We start from the raw sequence: 22,281 nt of genomic DNA, 5'->3' as shown, positions 1-22,281 counted from the left end.
TTTAGGGGGTAAAAGCTGAAAGCTCAGAGAAGCAGAGCACCCAGCCACTAGTTCTTAGCTCTATGAAATCCTCAGACAAAATGGGATTCTTGTCTCTACAAGAATGTTCTCTACAAGAGACCTCAGACTGAACTGCGAGCTCCTGTCTCCTCCCACCTTATATTCCTTTCTCCACTAGGCTGTATTACTTTCTGTCTTCACCTTTCTAGTGCTGGGATTCAAGGCATGTGATCCCAAGTGCTGGGATCAAAGGTATGAGCTGTTTCTCTTTTAGACTGATCCAATCTCTTGTAGCCCAGGGTGGACTTGAACTTACAGAGATCCATCTGCCTCTGCCTCTGCCTCTGCCTCGCAGTTGCTGGGATTAATGGTGTGTGCCACCATTGCCTGGCCTCTGTGGCTAACTAGTGTGGCTAGCTCAGCACTCTGATCTTTGGGCAGCACGTACTAAACATCCCTACAGGTTTTAGTGAGATGGAATCTCAGTAGAGATGGATAGAGATAGACACAGAAGGTTTTCTTCTTTTCCCTCTTGGTTTCCTTCCAAAGCCTACAGTGGGTTCAGTGCAGCCCTTACCAGCGGCTCTCATATCACGGTTTCGATCTGTGTTTGGAGCTCAGCCCCACTAATTGCACAATTTTGTACAAGACGGTGTAGGATGAAAGGGCATTTCTAGAGTTTTCCCTGCTTTGACTACCAAAGCAAAACAAAGAAAAATAGAATTTAATTCATAAGGGGGTAGGGGACACAGGGCACAGATTTTGAATTCCTTGCAAGTCCTACACCTTGTGAGCCCTGGAGTGCATTCCTGGGTCTGCTGCTGATGCCTGGAAAGTGAGTTCAAGTGGTGCCCTTTGTCCCTCCACCTTCCCATCCCAGTGTCTCCTCGAGTACTGTTGTTCGAGCCAGGCAGTGGCATGCAACCATGCATCAGAACTGTGGCACCTGTGGCCTGGGCCTCGGCATCATCACTGTGCTAATAAAAAGTTGGCCATATCTATGATTATAGTATGCAAATATCTACTACTTTTCCTTTTAGGAATTAAAATGTTTCCTTGCACCTTTTCTCTGGTTTTTTTCATCCTGCCCTACTGGAAGGCTAGAGTGTTGGTTGTATGGCCTCGTTGTTTCTAAGGGAAATTATAGCATGAATAAAAGGCTTTTGTTTGTTTGTTTGTTTGTTTTTAACATTTACTAGACATTAAAACTTGGTGTGAATTATCTCTTGAATCTTCCTGTTCATTCTGTGGTGTTTGTACAATTATCTCGAATTTACCGAAGGAGGACACTAAAACAAAAAGAGATCTAGAAATAATCATTTTTACAAAGGTTTTCAACACTGGAGCTAAGATTTTGTTTCAAGTCTGCCTGCTTCCCACACTCAGTCAGGATGCTCTCTCGCTCTGGCCTCTAGCTTTCAATACTTTAGGCATATGGAGTCCCATTCCCTTGATGGATTAAATGAAGACAAAAATCTATTCTTGGTGTCCTATCCAAGCAAGCTGGGCCCCGTACCTTCTGGAATCTTCCCTCTGGATTCGGCACAGCTTTTTACTGGAGAGGCTATTTATAGTCATAGGTCTGCTGGGCCCAGGAAATAAAACTCGTATGTTCCAGTCTCTGGTGGATGTGTAGTCAGATGTGTGCTAAGAATGATTTTTGAGGATGGGTCTGGGAATTCCTTCCCTGAGGCCGCCTATGTGTTAATTCTGGAGACAAGCCAGTTACTGGCTGGTATCTAGTTGTTGGTTTTAATGAACTGGGTGAGGTTTTGTAAATCCTTATGAATGGGTACACAAGTGAATCCCTATCTTGGTCAATGGAAAAGTTAGCCTGATTTCTTAGTCCTTCTGATGAAGGGATAGAAGGAAGCTTTGTGAGAGCAAGTATTGATTTAGTTTTTCTCTGCGAGCAGGGCACATTTTATGTTTTTGTTGGACGTGTGGTTGTAATGGTGTAATGGCTTGAACAAGACTCCTGGCTGCGTCTCTGTCTTCTGGATGATCTGTGCCAGCTACAAAGCTCAGGGCCCCTCTGCTGCTTCTGCTGTGGCCCTTCTGGGTGAAGCAACGGAGCTGTGAGTTCGGCCCTGTTTTTAAAGTTGTCTCCTACTTCACCCTATCTCGGCCTGGCAGCGAATAAACCTAACTGCCCCTTCCAGGAGGATGCTGAGCTACCGTGGAGAAATAGAACTGGGAATGGTGTCAAAACATGTTTTACTGGGGCAGGAGGCAGAAGGGGGGAAAAAAAAGATTAAAAAGTAATAAAGAATGTTCTGTTGAACAGGTTTCATTAATTGGGTTAATTAGGTAACTCTCCAAACCCAATCCTGCTAGAGATAAATGCGTCTGAGGGAGTTCCACATCTTGTGAGGGCTACAGTGTGGGCAGGGGACTCAACTCTGTGGACGATGGCCCTTCTGCTGGGTACTGTTTGCCTTCCGTTAATTACAGTGCCTCTGGAACCCGTGCCTTCTGTCCACTTTGGGAACCAGTTTGTTAATCTTACTGAGCTCCTTTATTGTTTGAGCATCTCTTTTCTACAGCTAGCTAATGCTTTAATATTAAAAATCTCCCAAATGCCGTAGTTAGACCTGGCTGGAAACCTATCTCTGAGGATCCTTTCTGTGGTGCCATTGCCTATATGTAATTGAAAATGCCTATTGTATTTCCTTCAACTTCACGCATGCCTCTCGCTGGTGCTTTTATGGGGACACAGTTAGAGGCAATTATTTGGGTGAATTTCAAAGGTCAGTGGTGTAAAAATATTTGATATGTGAACAAGCACGACTGAGTCCCTTCGGAATATCAGTTTTCCTTTTGATGGAGGCGGGGGGGACTCCTTAGCTTGTTCAATGCGTTGGATCATAAGGCACCCACTGAGAAAATTTTGACTGGCTTAAATGTTGGATTCTACACCAAGCAGAGGCTGCACACTCCTGCCTTGGAAGAGCAAACCTCTGAACTCTTGCTGACAAACGTGAAGCCGTGCCTGTTAGCCTCCCTTGTCTCCTGCTGACCCACTTCACCCTGAGCCCCCCACAACTCCTGTTTCTTCCCTTCAGTCAATAATGCCCAGCACCAGTAAAATGCTAAACTTGTGGTATAAATTAGCTCCGACTTTACAGAATAAGCGAAGAAGAAAAACAAGACCGTCCAACTAGCCATTTGCTAAACAGCAGAGTTTTGAAAACTTTGATCTGGAATATTTGGGCTATGATATCATTTGAGTTAAAGTTCCATTATTTATGGCTCAAGTTTCATGTGGGGAGGGGATTGTATTTTGTTTTAAAGGAGAGAGGCTTCTGCTTTTACTACGGATCACAACGTTAATATTTTTACTCGTAATACAATACGTAATGGCTATATTTTATTAGCAGCACTTTTATGCCTATTGTTCTATGAAATGGATTAGAAGAGCTATTTAATTTAAAGCACTGTTTTAACCATGTCCTCAATTTTACTCATTGGGATTTCATTGCCTGCTAATGTACTCTGAGGGATACATAAAACATCAGAGGGCAGGATTGTTCAACTAGTAAAATAACCAATTTATTGTGCTGATGGGGATATGCAATGGAGAAAAGCTAAAATGAGAAACGTCAATTCCAAAATGTTAACAATGAGGGGGAAATAATAGTAAGAGTTGGCTTTTGTGCACATTAGCTATAGAAAAGATGATATGTGATTTTCTATCCATCTCTTCTTGAATATTCCACTCCTCTTCAAAACAGTCAAAACAACCATAATCAAGATGAATGGGAATATTAGTATTTCTTTTTCAAAACAATGAGTAAAAATTAAGAGCCCTGTATATTTAATATTTATAACATGACGCATTTGGAGCTATGAGCAGGGAAGCCATCACTGCTTCAGAGTCATGGGCACCGTCACTTCCCAAGGTCTCCTGCGGATCTCGTTACCTTTATAGCTTATCTTTCTGGATCTGTCATCTTAGCAACAGTAAGCAACCCATGCAGCACCAGTAACCGTGGCTGCCCTGTGTAGGTTTCCAAGCAGCACCGGTAACCGTGGCTGCACTGTATAGGTTTCCACGCAGCACCGGTAACCATGGGCTGCACTGTATAGGTTTCCACGCAGCACCGGTAACCATGGGCTGCACTGTATAGGTTTCCACGCAGCACCAGTAACCATGGGCTACACTGTATAGGTTTCCACGCAGCACCGGTAACCATGGGCTGCACTGTATAGGTTTCCACGCAGCACCGGTAACCATGGGCTACACTGTATAGGTTTTCAGAACTGACTTACTTTGTGCAACTGAAGCTTCACACCATGTGGCCATTAACTTGCATTTTCCATGTTTCCTGCCCCCAGTCTATTCCTGTTCTGCTTTCCTTGGGAATCTGACTGTTTTAGGTTCCCCATGTCAGAGACCACACATCTTTTACCTTGTGTCCTGCTTATTTCTTTTAGCTGAATGTCTTCCACATTGTCATCCCTCCTTTTTATAATGGCTGAATAATATCTCTCTTTTTTGATATAATGTTGGGGGTTGTGAGTGCCTTGATTCTTATGTCTTTGTCTTTTCCATACCTACTGCAGATTTACAATCAAGCTTACAAAAAGTCTTGAAGTTATAATAGTGCATTTTAAGCTGATACATTGCTTTCCACCACACACTGCTCTTCACGTGTATGTGTCCCTGACGCCTGATATTTCGCTGTTAGTATCACAGTTTATGGTTTTGTATATCGTCAGTCCTGCTAACAAATTCCTACAGTTATAATTGTCTTTACTGCTTTTGCCTTTTAAAATCTTATTCCAGTTTTTCTAAGGAATAAAAACCCTACATAAGTGTGTAAATGCATGCACATGCTCACATGCAGAGTATTCTGTAGGGAATGTACAGAAAATACAGGCTGTGCCTGTTTAGAAGAGACACTGGTTTTTCTGAGTGTATCCAAACTGCTGTTGGTTGAGTCCATGTATGTAGAGATTGTAGGAGTAACCAGCTCTCCTTTGCTCTGCCGGTGAGTTCTCACACTGTTAACTGACGTCTCTTCATTTCTACTTGAAGAACTCCAGCCTTTCTTGTCAGACAGGTGCAGCTGTGGTCAGCAATTCTAGCCTCGGTTTGTCCAGAAAGCCTCTCTTTCATCTATGAATGACAGCTTGACTAGTGAAGGGTTCTTGGATTGCTGTTTTATCTTCATTGCTTTAGTTGTGCAATTCCTGTCTCCAAGCGTACAGGGTCTGTGCTGTGGAATCCAGCACTCATCGTGTGGGGTGCCTGCAGAATTCTCTCTCTCTTAACTTTTGGAAACATGATCATCATGTGACTTCTTCTTCAGGTTCCATTTGCTTTTAGTTCTCTGAATGTTAGTGATTTGGGCAAACATTCCCGACCTCATATTGGAAAGTTTTCTGCCATTGTTTCTGTACCCAAGGGCTTGTTCTTTATTCTTCTGCTCTTCATTCTTTTTATTCCTTGGACTGGGTGGTTTCAAATGATCTGTTTGCCGCTCATGGATTCTTTCTTTCTATGGGGCTTTCTATGGAAGCTCTCTTGAGTTATTAATTTCATATATTGTATTATTTAGCTCCAATTTCTCTTAACTTTTTGATGGTTGCTGGCTTTGGTGGGCTTTCATTGTGTGTGTATTTCTCTCCTGATTTCATTGCGTTTAGTTTGCTATCTGTGTCCACCTGTTACCTGTGCTTCCATGATAGTTTTGTCTTGTGTTCTTTGTCATGCAGTTCATAGACCTCTATGTTTTTACAAAAAGCTTTGTTTTTTTTTTCCTTTCAGTGATAACGCATTTTTTCGGTTATCTTCTCTGTATTTCTTGAAATCTTGCATTGCTGATTACATGTGACCAAGTAGTCATCTCTACTAGCCTTTATTGTTTGGCTTCCTGAGGAAAAGGCTTTCGGCACTCAGTTCCAGCTAAAGATTTTAAAGTTCTTTCAAAATGTCGTCTCTGCACAGTGCATTCGTTCTAGTTCTTTTGAACTCTCTTTTGGGAAGATTTGAAGATTTTAAGCCTTCTCTAAAAGCTGCAGAGCCAGCCTTTGTGCTAAACCTACCATTCTACCTATGACAGTGCACTAATGTATTTAGTACACCCTATTGGCTGCGTGCTATCTGTACAGTCTCGTATGCACTGTCTATGGGACATAGAGCTTGGGCTGGGAAAGGGGCTGTGACTGGGACCTTCTATTCTGCAATCTTGTTGATGTCAAGAATTATACGACTTATTCCTAGAAGTTGTTTGTTTCTTAACTACTGAAAAGAATAATTGAAAAACAGAGGCATTACATTTTCAGGAGAAAGATGAAGAATATTGCAGTCTATCCTGGGCTGGATTCCTTGTGAACTGGCATGCCTACCTGTCTTTCATGCCATTTAAACAGGGAATATTCAGTCTTACTCGACGGTGTAATGTGGGGCCTAATTTTGGTTTGGTTTTGTTGGTGTCATTATTGTTTTGATTTTTAGCATCCTAATAGGTTTCAGGGTGCCACTCGAAGAGCACACTCTTCTCAACATTGACTTGCGAGCTGCACTGTCCCCTAAATGGTGGCAGTGTTCCCAGGGCCACGGAATTGCAATGATAAAGTGTGCTAGAGATGAAGACCCAGCAGAGAGAGCTGTCTGGGGAAGGCGTGCCAGGGTCACAGGGCTTGCTGGCTTGGGGTCTGAAAGCTGCATTGCCTGATTAGGCTGATAATGTGCTTATCGGTGCATAATTGATCTCTCCAACAAAAGTCAAAGTTGACTAAACTGCTTCTATTAAAAAGAGGCCTAGCAATTAGAAGCCCAGGAGCACACGTATCATGATATCTGAAGCTGTCGCAGAGATTTATAAGCAATGTCTTAGGCACACTTTTCATGTTTCTGTAGATATTATGCTATCACCATTTTTTAAAGGGGAAAGTTCTCTGGAATTTTGCCACTGAACATCAACCAAAGTAGGAAAGACCCTTTTCCTGGTCTCCTAGATACCCTTTGACTCCATCTTGGGGGGTGTAGACATGGTAGAAAGAGCCTTCTGGAGGTGAACTATGCAAGTATAATTAACTTCAGAACAATCACACCTCCCCATCTGAAAAGTACTCTCCTGAGAGGGTATGTGCTCTGTTCTTTAGTGGCACATTTGCAAGAAACAGTAATTTTGAAAGCCATCCCTTCCAAAATACCCAAATAAAAAATATTGGGTTCTCCAGTTTGTGAAGTATGGAAAGAAACTGAGAAGAGAAAGCAGGCAGCCTCGCTCCTCTTCTTCTTGGGGAAATGTTAGTGGTGAGGCTTAGGAAGAGGGTGCACGCCCTGTAACCAGGGTTGGACTCTGCCTCTTTGGTGGAATGTTACTCTTCCTTCCCTCGGCAATTACCCCCTTGCAGGCCTTCATCTTCTTTCTCCCGAGTCTTTGCACGATTGTGTAAAATGTGTCCTATGACTGCCCCTTCATCCAGTGTCAGTTACTACAGGTCACTGGCCATGGACTCCATCTTGCTAACACAAACCTATCATCTCATATCATGCTCATCCTATTGTCTTTCCCGAACACTCCTGTTCCCTTCTGCATGTCTGGAAGTTAAATTGAGACTCCGGTATAGCTGCTGTTGCTTCTCCTAGTCTTCCTTAAGTCAGTTCTGCTGGTACCAAACATTTGGATATTTTGTTTCGTGTACAGCATATTGTCTCCATCTTTGCCTTTGCTTAATAAGCTGGCCCCTCTGCCTAGAGTCTGCGGCCACTCGTCTCAATAGAAAGCCACTGTTTTTGTTAGTCCAAACTGAAATGGTATTTCCTTCAGAAAGTCCTCCTGAGACCACCATTCTCTCTTCCTGACACCCCCTCCTCAAGCTTCTTACAGAGTGCCGATGTGAAGCATCTGACTCTTCCTGTCTCCCCCGCTAGGCTCTGCAGTTGGGATGTATCTAAACACGTCACTCTAGAGAAGGAGTCGGCATAGTATATGTGCTTAAGGAATCACTCATAGATCATATGCGGTGGATAAGGACTGAAAGACAGGCAGGAAGGCAAATGACAGAAAAAAATGGAAAGGCTTAGTGTCCTGAATGATGGGAGTCACTTACTGAAGATACATGGCAAGCAAAGGCAGTGTATGAAGACATCTAAGTATATACAGACATGTGTACCCAGCTGTACATGTGTACACACAGAGTCGGCACGTGGTCCACAGTGTCACTTCTGTGGACTGCTCTTCTCTTTTAGATGCTCTCTAGCAACAGCATGCCCCTGTGACTTACATTTTTGAGGAGCCACTTTTCTGAGTATGCCTGGACCCAGTGCTGTACCTTTCTTTCCTTCCAGAATGATGGAGTTCTGCGGCTTGTGACCAACTCTATGGTGTGGGTTCCCCAAGGGGGGATGCTGAAGATCACCAACCGAATCCTGCAGGCTCAAGCTCCTGGGGTCAGAGCCGAGGATATCATCTACAAGATCACGCATGACCACCCGCGGTTTGGTAACGTGTTTCTTTAGTGTGGCTTCATTTTGCATCAAGGGTTAGGACTTGGTGTTACACCATGCCATGCAGTAAGCTTCCTCGTACTTCATGCACCTCACTGAGGGGCGAAGTGATCATGTAGGCTGGTACACTGTCCACTCTCGTGAGTACATTATCAGCACATTGTATATAACATCTAAGATAGTAGCTTGTTTTATGTAATTATTTTACACATGACGTTACGTTTGACACAGCAGCTTTCTGACAGTCACCTAGCTAACATGTGTGAGAATTTCAATGGCCAGGCTCTCAGATGCTACCTTTGTTCTTTTAAGACCCATCTTTAGACTCCCTTTTTTTTAATTTAAAATTTTTTTGCATTTGTTTATTTACTGTGCGCATGCAAGGGCACATGCGTGTCCACGAGAGCATATATGTGCCCGTGTATGCCTACAATACCATTCTCTCTTTCTGCCTCGTGAGTCCCAGGGCCAAACGCGAGTTGTCAAACCCTCAGACTCAGTAGCAGGCTCCTTCTCCCACTGAGCCACGTTAGCAGCCCAGGCTCTTAATAAGGATGAGAAAGAAATTGCACAGAAATATTCTTCAATATTCACCATTATTACTTTCCCAAGAAAGATAATGCATGTAGTAACCTAAGGTATTCTGGTTGACGTCAACTGGAAGTGCAGTTTAGCAAGAGTTATACTGAGGTATGGTTCATAAGAGACTCCCCAGAAATGAAGAGAAATATCTTAAGTGCTGACCACAGAAGCAGTCTTTGCTCTTGCTCAGAGGCTGGTGGAGAGTGCCCTGTGTCTGCCCATCACTCACTCTTGAGCCTGGTACTCACAGTTTTTGGTTAGACAGGCAGTCAACAAGCCTCAAACATCTTCCTACCTCCACCCCTACAGTGCTGAGGTTACAGGTATGCATGAGACCATGCCTAGCTTGTTAACATGGGTGCTGGGATTTCAACTTGGGTCTTGGTACTTGGCATCAAGCCACCTCTCCAGACCTTGACTAATATTTTGAAGAGAACTATTCATATATTTGTGGACTATTGCTGACTTTGGATCCATTTGGTAGCTTCTCATTTGGGGTTAGGGTTTGCTCTTTCGACTTTTGATGTATCGTATTAGGGATACATGATATTGCTGTTTTATTGTATTTACATTAACTTTAATCCCCTGATTAAGGTGACAGCTGCCAAATTTCTCCACTACAGTTATTCTTCTCCTATCTGTAATTCATTCATGTTCTGTTTCCAGTGCACTTGCCCTGTTGAGTTCATACTAGGTGACTTCTAAGTCCTTTTCATCTCTAAATGCCTCTGACTCTTGTGATATATTAAATCCCCTAACTTTATTATGACTATTAAAAGCCAGAAATTAAGAACCGCCCAGTATTTCATTAAATATTAAACAGAACAACATTGAATTAAGTGGTTTTTAAGCAGATGAAAGTTTGCCATTTCAGCTTAATAAATTCTTGATTGGGAGCCTTTTCTACTGTAACCCAATTTCTCTGTGTGTGTTTCTCCCCGTTAATAGTAATCAAATCATGTCACTATAGAGAACCATCTAAGAGCGAAAAGGATGGCTGGAGTTAGACACCCGCACAATCACAAATCTACTCCCATCCCCCTGTCCCAGTGAGATGCGCCTGTGGCCCCCACATCAAGCTTCTGACTGCTCTGTGTTCTCACACCACTTTTAAACCTTCAATGCGGTTTAAGCTTTTCGTGGAGAACTGACATTGGGAATGGAGCTGAGCACAAATCCCTTATACAGTATGAGTGTAATGAGCTTCAATTCAGCTAGGCACGATCGTTACACCTGCAATTCCAGCACTTGGAAAACTGAAGCAGGAGGATTGCCACTAGTTTATGATCCAGGAAAGCTTGGCTTTCATAGAGTGAGACAGGAACAAAACAAAAAGCAAAAAAGAAAACAAAACAAACAAAACTAAATTCAACCACACTTCCAGACTTATCCAGTTGATTGACACATGTATTCTTAGTGTCTTTGTAGAGGTGAAAATAGTCTAGTAGTCTATCAAAGTACTTTGGACATCATTGGAGAAGGAATGTCATTTATTCTAAATCACTGGAACTCTACATTATTTATCATACTGTAAGAAAATTTAATAAAAATGGCCTCAATCCCAACATAATTCATGGCGATTCAAATGAGATTTTAATTCTAATAGCATTAATTTTTCTCTTCAAAATTCTTCATTAAACATAGCCTTAAGTATCCCATACGTCCCAGACAGAAGCGACTGCTGGTTTCCAAGTGTATAGTTTTACATTGGAAATATGTCTTCTATTTTTGGTGCTATCGTGGTAAAAGCAGTGGTTAGCACCCACACACAGTATTAGCTTCCCCTCTTCATGACTATGGCACCAAGGCCTTGAAATTTCCCCTTTTCTCCTCAAGTTATTCTTTCCAAGACTCCCATATTTATTGCATCCAGTGGCCAACTCTCCATCCTCGATGTCTGTCCTGTCCTTCCGTACTGCGCCCCTCAGTGGCAGCCGCCCTGGGTACAGATGGTCTTTCACTCAGTCTTCTCTTGCTTCCAGATCTGTGATTGGCAGCCTGCATTGCTTTTCTCCCCACTGTCTGCTTGTCTCTATACAAATTGTTTGTCTGTTACCTTAGTTCAGGTCTTAACCTCAACACAAGATTTTGTACTAACCTTCTAATTGCTTAAACTGTCTATTTAAATTGATTATTGTCATTTTTAATAAAGTCTGGCCTCCTTAGTAGTATTTTCAAGTCTTATAGACCATCTGTATTCCAGCCACACAATTCCATGTCCCAACTCCGTGCACACCAGTCACCTGCAGAAGTTCTCCCGTGGCTCCCTGCTGCTTCCAGTGCAGATCTGCAGCAGCAGCAATAGATGTGTCGAATTATCTGTGGGTCCTCTACTCTAAAAGGCCTGTTGCAGCAGATGCTATCTAATAGACACTCAAAGACCATTGCGTTAAAATTGGTGGAGCGAGTCAATATCCTGCAGTACCTGGGCAGCTGTGTCAGATGGGAGTGATTTTGTTGTTGTTGAAAATGTATTTCTTTCAATAGGCATTGTTAGGGAAGTTCTGCTTGGCTCTTTTGTCATAAAGCAGAGCAGTTAGGAAGTCAGATGTAGGATGTTTTCTGCGCTCTTTTTCTTTTCGTTGTGGCAGTTCCTTTCAGAGCATTTCACAACTGTACTGACACTCATGAACAGGCCTGGTCCTGGGAAGCCATGTCTGCTCACAGTATCCTACGATGTGGATTTTCACCAGGCGAGATCGTGACAGAATTGTTTATCTAACAGGAGATGAGCAGCAACATAGAACCAGAGTGAATCCATTCCCTCAGATGGTTCCATGAACGCTGGCGTTTTTCTCCTATTGCAGTATTTTGTTACCACCCAGTGGGGTTTGCTCCTCTTTAACTTGAGTTTAGTGCATACAAATATTAGAATGGGTGTTTACGTTGAGATGGAAGATGGGTTTCTCTGGAGTAATGAAAATATGCTGCCAGTTCTGAAAAAAGAAATTTGCTGTCAGTTATTCAATATGCCTAGAGTATTAAGATTGGGCATCCGCCTACAAAACATTTTAAAAATAGAAAATAGATTCTCTGTCCTTCTCTCTCTGTGTTCTCCCTCCCTGCCTCTGGTTCCCCCCCTCCCTCTTTCTTACACACACACACACACACACACACACACACACACACACACACACACACACCTGCTATCCCTCCTACTCTCAAAATGGCAGAGTAGCTTTGGAAGGCTTACTGTTAGATGCAAAACACAGCCTCCTTTCAAAAGGGCATCTATTTCTCTGTGTGGTCTTCACTCTAGGGTATATTCTTGTGAAATTTTAATTGTTTCTATAACACTTCTGTATTTGTGATCTCACCAGAAGATGACAGTAGTTTCAGGTGAGGGAGAAGCTTTAAAAACAGGTGGGTGGTGTTTGGATTTAGATTTCCTTGCTGCGTTTCAAATAAAATGTGTCAAGTGAAGGGAGAGAAAAGGCCAGGACAAACACTGACAGATGGACTGAAAACAGTAAGGGTTGGTAATAAAACTTCATGGCTAAGAATAGGAACTTTCAGTTCCAATCCCTGCTTCTCTGCTTACCTCCAGCAGGTCTCGGAACTTCTCTACGGCTAAAGACATCTGTAAGGGAGAGGGCCTCACTCATATGACACACGGAAGAGCACACGGGAGTAACCAGCTTTCTTTAAAATCCCTTTAAAGTTTGTGTCCGATAGGTTGAGCGTTGCTTGGCCAAAATGCCAAGAAATACCAAAAGTATTTCAAATATGGATTTTTAAAAATTATTTAGTATTTTCAAACAAGTGATAAGATATCTTAAAAATGAAACTGAAATCTAAGCACATGATCACTTACATGTCATATGCATCTTTTACATAACAAAGCCTGAAAGTGACTTCCCACAGTAGACTTCCTGTTCCTAGTGTTTGACTTTGACCTGCTGTGCGAGATCACTCCAGTGTGGAATTTTCTACTATGTGTCATGTTGCACCCCAAAAGCTTGGGGTCGTGGATCTTTTTGGAGCGTGGGCATCCAGATGAGGGATGTTCAGCCTGAGCTGGTTTTACATTGCCCATGAGCAGTGGAGCCCTAGGAGTGTGAGGAAGCTCGTGAGTCTGGGAGAGGCAGAGCTGGGTTTGCGCTGCCACACCAGGAATGTGCCTATGTGTCCTGTGTGTGTTCTGGTATCAGCCAACGTTGCCTCCACTGGGCGGAGTCTTCTCAGGAATAACTCCCACTGAACTCTCTCCCTGTTAGGGTTCCAGTCTACAGCTGTTCTTTAAAATCACTTTGAGTTACAACCAAAGTCCCATATAGAAATTAATACAAGTCTTGTTGTGTAATTTTAATAAATACTAGTCAACAACTTTATACATAGATCGCTGTTACGTGGCTATTGGAGACTGGGGATCCTGTGTCTAAAGGGGAATTCCATGATATTTATTGAGTTCTGTTAGTGGCCTTACCTTAGCTTTAGAGACGTACTTGTTCAGTTTGTAAGGAAGGAACGATGGGAAGGAAGGAGATCTCCAGCTGGCCTTTCCCAGAGATGTAACCATACGGCCTGTGCTTCCCTAGGGGAGGTGGTCCTCCTGATGAATCTGCCTGCAGACAGCCCCGCCAGTCCTGCTGAGGAAGGGCAGCACCTGCCTGATGGAAGGATGGCAAGCCCCACCAGCACCTTCACACAGCAGGACATCGACGACGGCGTTGTATGGTACAGACACTCAGGAGCCCCGGCCCAGAGTGACGCCTTCCGCTTCCAGGTGCGCTCTGTCTACATCCTTGCCATCCATTTTCAAAGGTCACACGGGCCTTTTCTTCCATTGCCTGTCTAGGAGCAGGAGGCATAATTAATAACATTAAGAGTTTTGTAAAATATGTTTATTCAGATGAATAGTAACAGGTGCTACCTAGAGTTCTGCCATTATCGTTTATCGAAATTGGTGACAGGCTAGACCATAAGCAGAAATGCAAAAGAATAAGAAAGAATATGAGGTCGTATTACTGATGATTGTAAATACAAGTGAAATCATAACAAAAAGTAAACAAGACTGTTAAACCACTTGGTATAGTTTAAATGTTCTTAAAGGAAATCAAAGTAGTGAACCATTAAGAACTGTTGAGGAGAAAATAACTTTTGACGACTCACGTGAAGGGTACAAAATTGTATTTAAAAAAAGTGGTGGTACCATTTATAATTGAGCAAGAAAACACAAAAATAAGTGGACCAGATGTTTAACACGGGAGCCTAGCAATCCACAAGGAAAGCAAAAAGGAGAATCTGATTAATTCTAAAACACTGTGAGTGATAACAAGAACAAAGGCCGATTTTTTTTTGACAAGAGCAGTAACATTAAACAAACCTACAGCTAGAAGGATTAGAAATAAAAATTAGACAGGAATACTAAGGAATAAGGGACTGGGAGGCTAACCAGAATGCAGAGTTTTATAAGATGTCAGGAAATACATTGGTTCATTGTGGTGCCCACAGCATGCCCTTCAAGTTCCAGGCTTTTCTCTCGTCTAAGAATGCACTCCACTTCTAATGCCTGGCATGTATGTTTTAGTTGCCTGATAAATCAGTGTTTTTCCAAAAAGCAGGCTGATAGAAATATGGAAACTATTAAAATGAGGTTCCAAAGTGAGCAAATGCTCCGTGGCCTTTGCTGGAGTTAATGTCTCCATTTCAGCCCCCGGGACGGCAGCAGTCCTGAGAGAATGAGTTAGAATTGAGGCGAAGACCTCAATCAGAAGAAGTCACCTCAGCAAACTAGAGCCCACAGATCTGCCTTTCCTTTCTCAGGGGTCAAGACAGCGTGATGTCACTATGGAGTCTTTCCCTAGAAGGGAATTCTAAGCACCTGTTCAAAATGACATGAAGTAGCTTTGCAACTTGGTTACAGAGTGAAATAAAATAATGAAAAATAAGTTAAAAGGTACTGATTTAGGGAGGAAAAAAAATACTGGTGCATACCTATGCTTCCAGCACATCCAAGGTCAGAAGTTCAAGGACATCAGCTGCATAATAAGTTTGGCCATCCTGAGCTACATGAGGCCCAGCCTCAAACCTAACAAACTTGCCCACTTACAAGATTTATGACATAAGACTGAAGATTATTATTTAGAAAGTAGGTCTCTGTAGAGTCCTCTGTTCCTTACATGAAACATGATAGAACTTCTACTTCAAATGGCTTTCAAAATATTTGTGATATTCTTAAAACATAGCCTCAAGAATGAAAGGGTATCATTTTGGGGACATGGGTTTATACTACCCCACTTCTCCAAACTATGGTGTCCTGGGTCAAAGAGCAGTAAGAACTTCTGGCTAAAAAGGACCTTAATTCTGCGGTAAGGAGCTTGCCTTTTTAGAAGATGGTTTATGGACTCCCTCTGGAAGCAGTCAGAGAGAGAGAGAGAGAGAGAGAGAGAGAGAGAGAGAGAGAGAGAGAGAGAGAGAGAGATTTTTGACAGGGTTTCTCTGGCCTCTGGCTACCCTGGAACTCACTTTGTAGACCAGGCTCACCTTGAACTTACGGACATCCTCCTGCCTCTGCCTCCAAAGTGGTGGGATTCAAGGCATGCGCCACCACCGCCCGGCTGAGAGAGACTGATTTTAAGCAGGGACCGCATATTTATTCTGAGCGTGAAGTGACTCTGCGATGAGGTTCTCCTGGACATAAAAGTGTCGCTGTCTGTTTTTAAATTTTTATTACTTTGAAAGCATACTTCATATTTTGGTCTGAAAAGCACAGACACTATCTGTGTGCTAAAGTAAATGGTTAGTAACTTCCCCGTTTATCATCTTAGTGTCCCTGGAAGATCTTAAACCAAGAGGAGGCTGTCATGGTGTCGGTTTCTTTTCCCCTCCCTTTTTTCCCCTTTAAAGCAGGAAATGTAATCTAATGAGCTGCGTAGATTTAATTTCATTTTGATGCTGATGTGCTGTCATGAGCCATCAATGCAGCCCGTCTGTTACTTTGCATGTATGATTGGATTTATATAAGCTGCATGGCATTTTTAATCACTAGACGGTCTAGCGAGAGGGCAAGTACATCCAGCCATTTTTATGTAAGAAAATAACTGTGTATTCAGATCATGTTGACACAGAATCCGTGGATGTGGTTTGAAAAAGACCAACATTATATTTCATGCTATTTCGCTGCCTGTGTATTTATGCGGAGGCCAGCCTGATTTACTTGCTCTGTTAATATGCCCGTGTTTCACAGCCTGGCCAATGCTGTTTCTCTGCCTTCACGACAGAAGGAAATACCTCCCCTAACTCCTAATTTCTTAAGTCTACCAAAGTGAGTCATCTTGCACAGTGGCAAGCTTGTGAACCCAACTGGCCCATTTATTCTGACTTTGAGACATTGCTTTGTTTTTTTTTTTAATTTTTAATTTCCTCTGTACAAAAAGGGAATAATTGTATTGCTTTGTGGGGAACAGGGAAATCACCTTTGAAAAGAGACTAAGAGCTGAGCCCACGCCAGATGATCAGCAACGTGTAACTGGTCGTTGGTCATCACTTCCAGTGATGGTGGAGCATTGACATCCCCTGGGAGACATCCAAATGTCCTAAAACTTCACTGCAGGCTTCTGATCTAATCTAGATGAAAGCCCAGAAGATGGTTTTCCTGCTGGGTGCAGTGTACAGTATCCCTCCTTCTGTCAGCAGGGACGGACAGCTACCTGCAGCCACACAAGGCTCAGCTGCTCTTGTGACAGGACTGAGGAGACAGTGGGGACAAGACGGGCTTAGGGGAGCAGCCCAGCAGCACCAGGAGGAAGCTCGAGAAACTGATGCAGAAAAGCATATGGGTTGTTGGCCTGTTTCTTAACATATTATCTCACCAGTTAGCTCTTGTTGGTCTCTGGCTTCCCACCTCAGCTTCCCTAGTGCTGGTATTTGGCACAGGCTCATCCGCTGCCCCCGGCACAGACTCGTGCCGCTGTCTTTAGCACATTTTTTGGTGGTTTTTGAAGCAAGAAAAAGAAGCTGACTCTGTGACCATTGCCCTTGCTGTAAATATTATTGAAGTGCAGCGATAAAGCTAAGTCATGTGACTAATGGTCCAGATGTCTGTATCTACACTGAGTAAAGATGAGAGGAACGGAGTAAGAGAGAACCATGTTATAGATGCACTATAAACACGTTCCATAGCCATAAACATGATCCACTCTCATTAATGGTTAATACCATAGCCGAATATCATAGGATTGGGTTAAATGAAGAGAATTTCAAGTACATGTGAGTTTATGTAAGGAGATTATGTAGAGACATCACAGAAAAAAAGATTAATCTGAAATGCTTCAATATGTCCATCACTCTTTCTAGGTAGTGAAATTCTATATTTTCTTTCTGATTTATACTGTCATGGATTTTAAGAACTGCCTAAAATGGTTATGCAGATTTTTTATAATCAGTAAATGATTAGAAATAAAGTACAAAGAACAGAAAGAGAATTGTGATGTAGGCGCATATAGAATTCAAAGGCAGATGGTTTGGGGGTGGGGAGTCTAAATGCATACAAATGTGTTCTGCCCAGTAGAAGAATAAGGCTCACCATGATGATTTTGTTTTCAGGTGTCTAGCGCCACTGATGCCCAAGCCCACCTGGAAAATCACATGTTCAACATTGCAATCTTACCTCAGGCACCTGAGGCACCTAAACTCTCTCTGGGGACATCTCTCCATATGACTGTGAGTTGAATGGGAGGGCTAATACTTTACTCTTGGACAAAGCACACCCACCCGTGCAGAAGCAAAGTGAGCCAATGCCTTGGTGTGGGATGCAGTAAATGTTTGGCCCAAAACTAGACCCTAAAGTCAACAAGAACAGCCCTGAAAGACATTTCTCACTAGCTTGAAAAAGGAACTTAAAGTCCCCTCAGAAAAAGAAGATATGTAGAATCTATTCTTGCCCATCCAGCCATTGCCCCTTGACTCTCTTCAGCACCCCATACAGCTATTGTGTCTCTTCCTGAGCACTTCTAGGGTAGAATTAGTCTGTCGTTTACAGCGCCACCTAGCTGGAGCGCCTGCTGTTCATGTCATAAAGCTCTACCAGAAGCTGACTTTCTAGTGTAAGAGCTTCCTGGAGTAGGTGGTGTCAATGCTGAGTCCAGTGCGATATGCAGCAACTAATTATCCAAGTAAAAGAACAAGAAAGGCAGGTAGAGTGGAGGAGAGATGGCCAAGGGCTTTCAGAGCACAGGGAGGACCCAGGGGTGAGAAAGCTGATGACAGCTGAGACGTAGCAGGTAGTTCAATCACCTGGAGAGATGAGGAAAGTATGTTTGGGATTTGGAGATCATTATACCCAATCCCAGAAGGCCTTGTGGACTCTGTGCACATGAATGTGGCCCACGGAAAGATCTAGCACTCATGTGCAACCATGGCCCATGGCATGCGTGCAGTCAATAATAGTTTTAAATACAGCCCAAACACAAAATCATAATGAAGGGGCTCTAGTTAGTTTGAGCATGGCTAACGTGACTCTGTAGGCCTTTCCCTTCTCCCCTATCCCCACTGCCTTGCTAAAAGCTGTTAGATTATAACCCTAAGGCTAGCCACCAAGGTCTGTTCCCTTATTTGGCCACGTCCTCCTCCTGAGACTGACTACCAAGGTACAATGATCAAAGTATTGAAGTCTATCAATACTTTGACTCACCTAATTAACATGCCCAATTATAATTAAACTCCTCATGCTAACATGGGGTTTCCCCTTTTACTTTTATAAACTGCGATTTTACTGAGCCTCATCTGTCTCCCTACCCACTCTCCCTGGTTCCCTTCCCCTTCTCTCTTTTCCTGTCTTCCGTCCCTTTGAGGCAAATGTGTCTCCTTTGTGTTGAGTACTTGGTCTTGTGAGGGGGTGGGTCCTGCACTGATACCAATCTCTTTATACATGAACTATCCCAAACCACTCAGATTTTCTTTGCAGATTCTAATGGCTTGATCACATGACTCTCAAGCATGAGAGTTATAAATGCCAACATCATATCGCAATGGCAAGGGCTGGATATGCCTGAAGGAAGATATCACCTGGGTTGGCTTATAAAGCTCATAAAGACAAGTAGGAAGTACAGAGTACACTGTAACCCTGTGCCTAGAGTAGATGGAATGCCAGACTTCTCTTTCAGACAGAGCCGTGAGCATGCAAACCCCTGTGAATTCATTGTTATGGGTCCATGTGTTAGTTAGCACCCGCAAAATTACACTCTAGTGTGGGGCATCAGCCTTGGGCGACAACAAAGAGAGCAGTGATAGTTTCAGAAATTATGGGGCTGAGGAATGACAGAGACATAAAGGGTGAATGTAGAAAGTTTTTAATGAATAGCCGGTATCGGCATTTCCAGCATAAACTGTAATTTAAAGAAATCATAATTCAGCAGCATTATAAAGTCTGTAATTCATCATTCTGACTGGAGGAACTTGGATCAGAGTTTTCTCTAAACTGTAAAGAAAAATGTGCATACACATTTCTTGCCAAATGCAAAGCACTGTTATTTGGAGTTTAGAAGGGAAAGAAACGGGCTGGGAGCCATGGAGGTGGTGCCGTTCGCCATGCTGCCGTCTCCTCAAGAGACTCCATCTTGCTTCAGCTTTATTTAGTCTCTGGCTGTGCATTTGCAGATTAGGTCTGTCTGCTTGAACCTCGGATCTCTCCAAAGTCAGCTGACTGGAAAATGTGATTTAGCTTACATTACTTAGGATACACAGAGTTGCTGTTCCTTCTGACGTTAATTGAGGCTCTTACTGTAGGACACACTTGTTACATGTGACAAAAAACACAGCCTCAGTTCAGTGGTTCGGACTCCTCTAAACACTGAGGCTTTGCACGCATTTGGTAAATCGTACAGATACGTGGTAAATACAGATGAGATGCTTTTGTATATTCCAGCTGAGTATGTCATAGATGGGTTTGAGAGGAGGCTGCCTCCCATTCCTACAGTTACTCATTCATTAGTCCTTGCCAGTGCCCATGGCAAGTGCTGAAGAAGACACTGCAGATTCACTGACCTTTAAAACAAAAAACCAAAAAAAAAAAAAAACCCCACAAAAAACAGAGTTTCTAGTTCAGGGATTTTTGCATCGAGGAGGAGCTGGGCAAATAAATAAGCAGGGGAATCATACTGCGGAGAATGCCAGAACAGAGCAGCCATTCAGGAGCAAGTAGGAGTGTGCCTTGTGCGGTGAAGCAAAGCATGGGAGCATCGAGAGGAGCTGAGCTGTTGAGTGTAATTATCTCTAGATCAGGGTTCTTAAGGTCTCAGACGTAAGTGTGTATGGGCATCACCTGGAGAGTTATTACAGTAGACTGGAACTCACTCCAAGTTCTAATGCAGTAAGTCTGGCTGTGGAGTCAAGAATCCACGTCTCTAGTAAGAACCAGGTGATTCTGTTTCCTGCTGTCCCCATCACTACACTTGAAGAACTACTGATCTGAACTCAAAGCGGGAAATTCGTTCTGGACAACAGGAACAGCAGAGAAGAAAGGGTAGAGACAAAAGACGAGTGTTTGGGACACTGCAGGTAGTTCAGCGGGTGGGAGCTGAAGTTGCTCCATGTAAAAGCAAGAAGGCATGTCAGTCAGACTTCAGGGGGTTCCATTGTTCCAAAAGACTGTTGGAGGTTTCCAGCAGAAAAGCCATGATCAGAATTTTAGCAGTCAATTTGGGGAGACTATTGTAGCCCCCGAGCATCTGGATGGGACCTTTGCAGAATAGAAATAGCCAACAGGCTACAACATAAACCCCACGGAGTGGGACTGTGGCTTCCGAGTTAGGGAGAGCATGTAGAAAGACATTTGCTCTTGAACGTTCACTGTGGCATTTTTCACAGGAGCCAAGAGATGAAAGTAACCTAAATGTCTATTGAGAGAAAAATAGATAAAGAAGATGTGTGTGGGGTATATGTGTGTGCACTCAAATAGTGCAACATGACACAGCCGTGCAATGGAAAGGAATCCCATCATAAGGTACATGGGTTAACCTGGAGCACATGCCAAGTGAAAGAAGCCAAGAACAAAAGAGACCAATAAGACGACTCCCCTTGTACAGTGATGTAGTCAGATCTTAGGAAAGGAAGGCCGGGCTGTGGTTTCCAGGGCTGAGAGGCGAGAAGAGGAAGGAATGATGGAGAAACTGCTCAGTGGATATAGCGTTTCCGTTGTTTAAGGTGACAGAATTCTGGGGTTCCTTTATAGAAAAGCATGCATTATGGTTAGCCCTACTCTACACTTAGAAGCGGTTGAGACTGTTGAAAAGCTAAAACACGGTTAGAGGTTGAGAGATCTAGAGACACAGCCAGTTAGAACACAGAAAGACCCTGGCTCCTAGAGTGTAACTGCACCTTTCCCTGAGGTCGGGAACATGAGGAGGCATGGCGGCCTCCGGTTGGGACGAGTTTGTAAAAGTTGTCTGGAACGTACAGTAGAGCCAAGGTCAGTGTGAGAACTGTCCTTCTATACTGCATACGGTAGAGAGCCATGGCAGGTGACTCACAAGATCCATCATCATCATCAACTGCCTGAAACAGCCAGTAGTCAAGCTGAGAGCAGTGTGTAGCCATTGCGAGTCCCGGGGAGGGGCTGGCCCTGAGCAGAGCAGTGACATCCGGGGCACAAGGGTTTGGGTTCTGGATGTCGTCAGACGCGATGCGAGCAGGATGAAAGCTATTATTCTTAATCTTTGGCCAGATGTTATAAAAAATGCCGCCTGTAATTATTTCCATGAAGTTTAATCTCCCACTTCTTAGTGTGTTTAATTGATGAGTATTGACTACTCCAAATCATTAAAATTGACTACTTTGATACATCACTGCTTCAATGTGGCTTTACAAAATTAAGTCCTCCCATTTTCCACATAATATCTATTTTTGATTAGTAAAGACGTTGAATCTTTAAATTCTAAAATAGGGTGTCTATTGTCTTGGCTAAACTTGTTTCTTTTTTCGGTAGTTCTATAACAATTATCTTCTTATCACTTTATCTTGCTTAGCGGCATCTGAGTTTTCAGAATTATTCTATAGCACTTTGAGGATATTTGATGATAGTGGTTTTGACATTGGAAGGAGCCAAACCACGCTTGACAGGGTGTCGGAGCTGTACTTTTTGTCCATGGAGCTGTACCCACATGAATGGCCTGGAAACAACTTTTATGGGGCATATATTTTTAACTTGTTGTCCTTACTTGTTTTATGTTAGCATAGCAGGGTGGGGGAGACCAGCTGCTGTTGGAAATTCTAATTTACTTGCTCATTACATTCCA

At 43.1% G+C, this 22,281-nt stretch overlaps 1 protein-coding gene across 2 annotated transcripts in view; it reads left to right on the top strand.

Annotated features, from left to right (window-relative positions):
• The window catches only part of Fras1 (Fraser extracellular matrix complex subunit 1), a 406,459-nt gene that overhangs the window by 282,203 nt on the left and 101,975 nt on the right, over positions 1–22,281 (top strand). For both annotated transcript variants that reach the window (XR_012907226.1, XM_075942834.1), the window contains exons 30-32: positions 8,306–8,459; positions 13,585–13,772; positions 17,594–17,710. Coding sequence is in view for 1 of the 2 variants with exons in the window: in XM_075942834.1 (XP_075798949.1) it covers positions 8,306–8,459; positions 13,585–13,772; positions 17,594–17,710 (459 nt within the window). In the remaining variant the exon portion in view is untranslated. The remainder of the gene's footprint in view (positions 1–8,305; positions 8,460–13,584; positions 13,773–17,593; positions 17,711–22,281) is intronic.

The sequence above is a fragment of the Microtus pennsylvanicus genome, chromosome 12 (assembly GCF_037038515.1).
Source record: "Microtus pennsylvanicus isolate mMicPen1 chromosome 12, mMicPen1.hap1, whole genome shotgun sequence".
Classification (NCBI taxonomy): domain Eukaryota; kingdom Metazoa; phylum Chordata; class Mammalia; order Rodentia; family Cricetidae; genus Microtus; species Microtus pennsylvanicus.
This window is presented reverse-complemented; position numbering and strand designations above follow the sequence as displayed.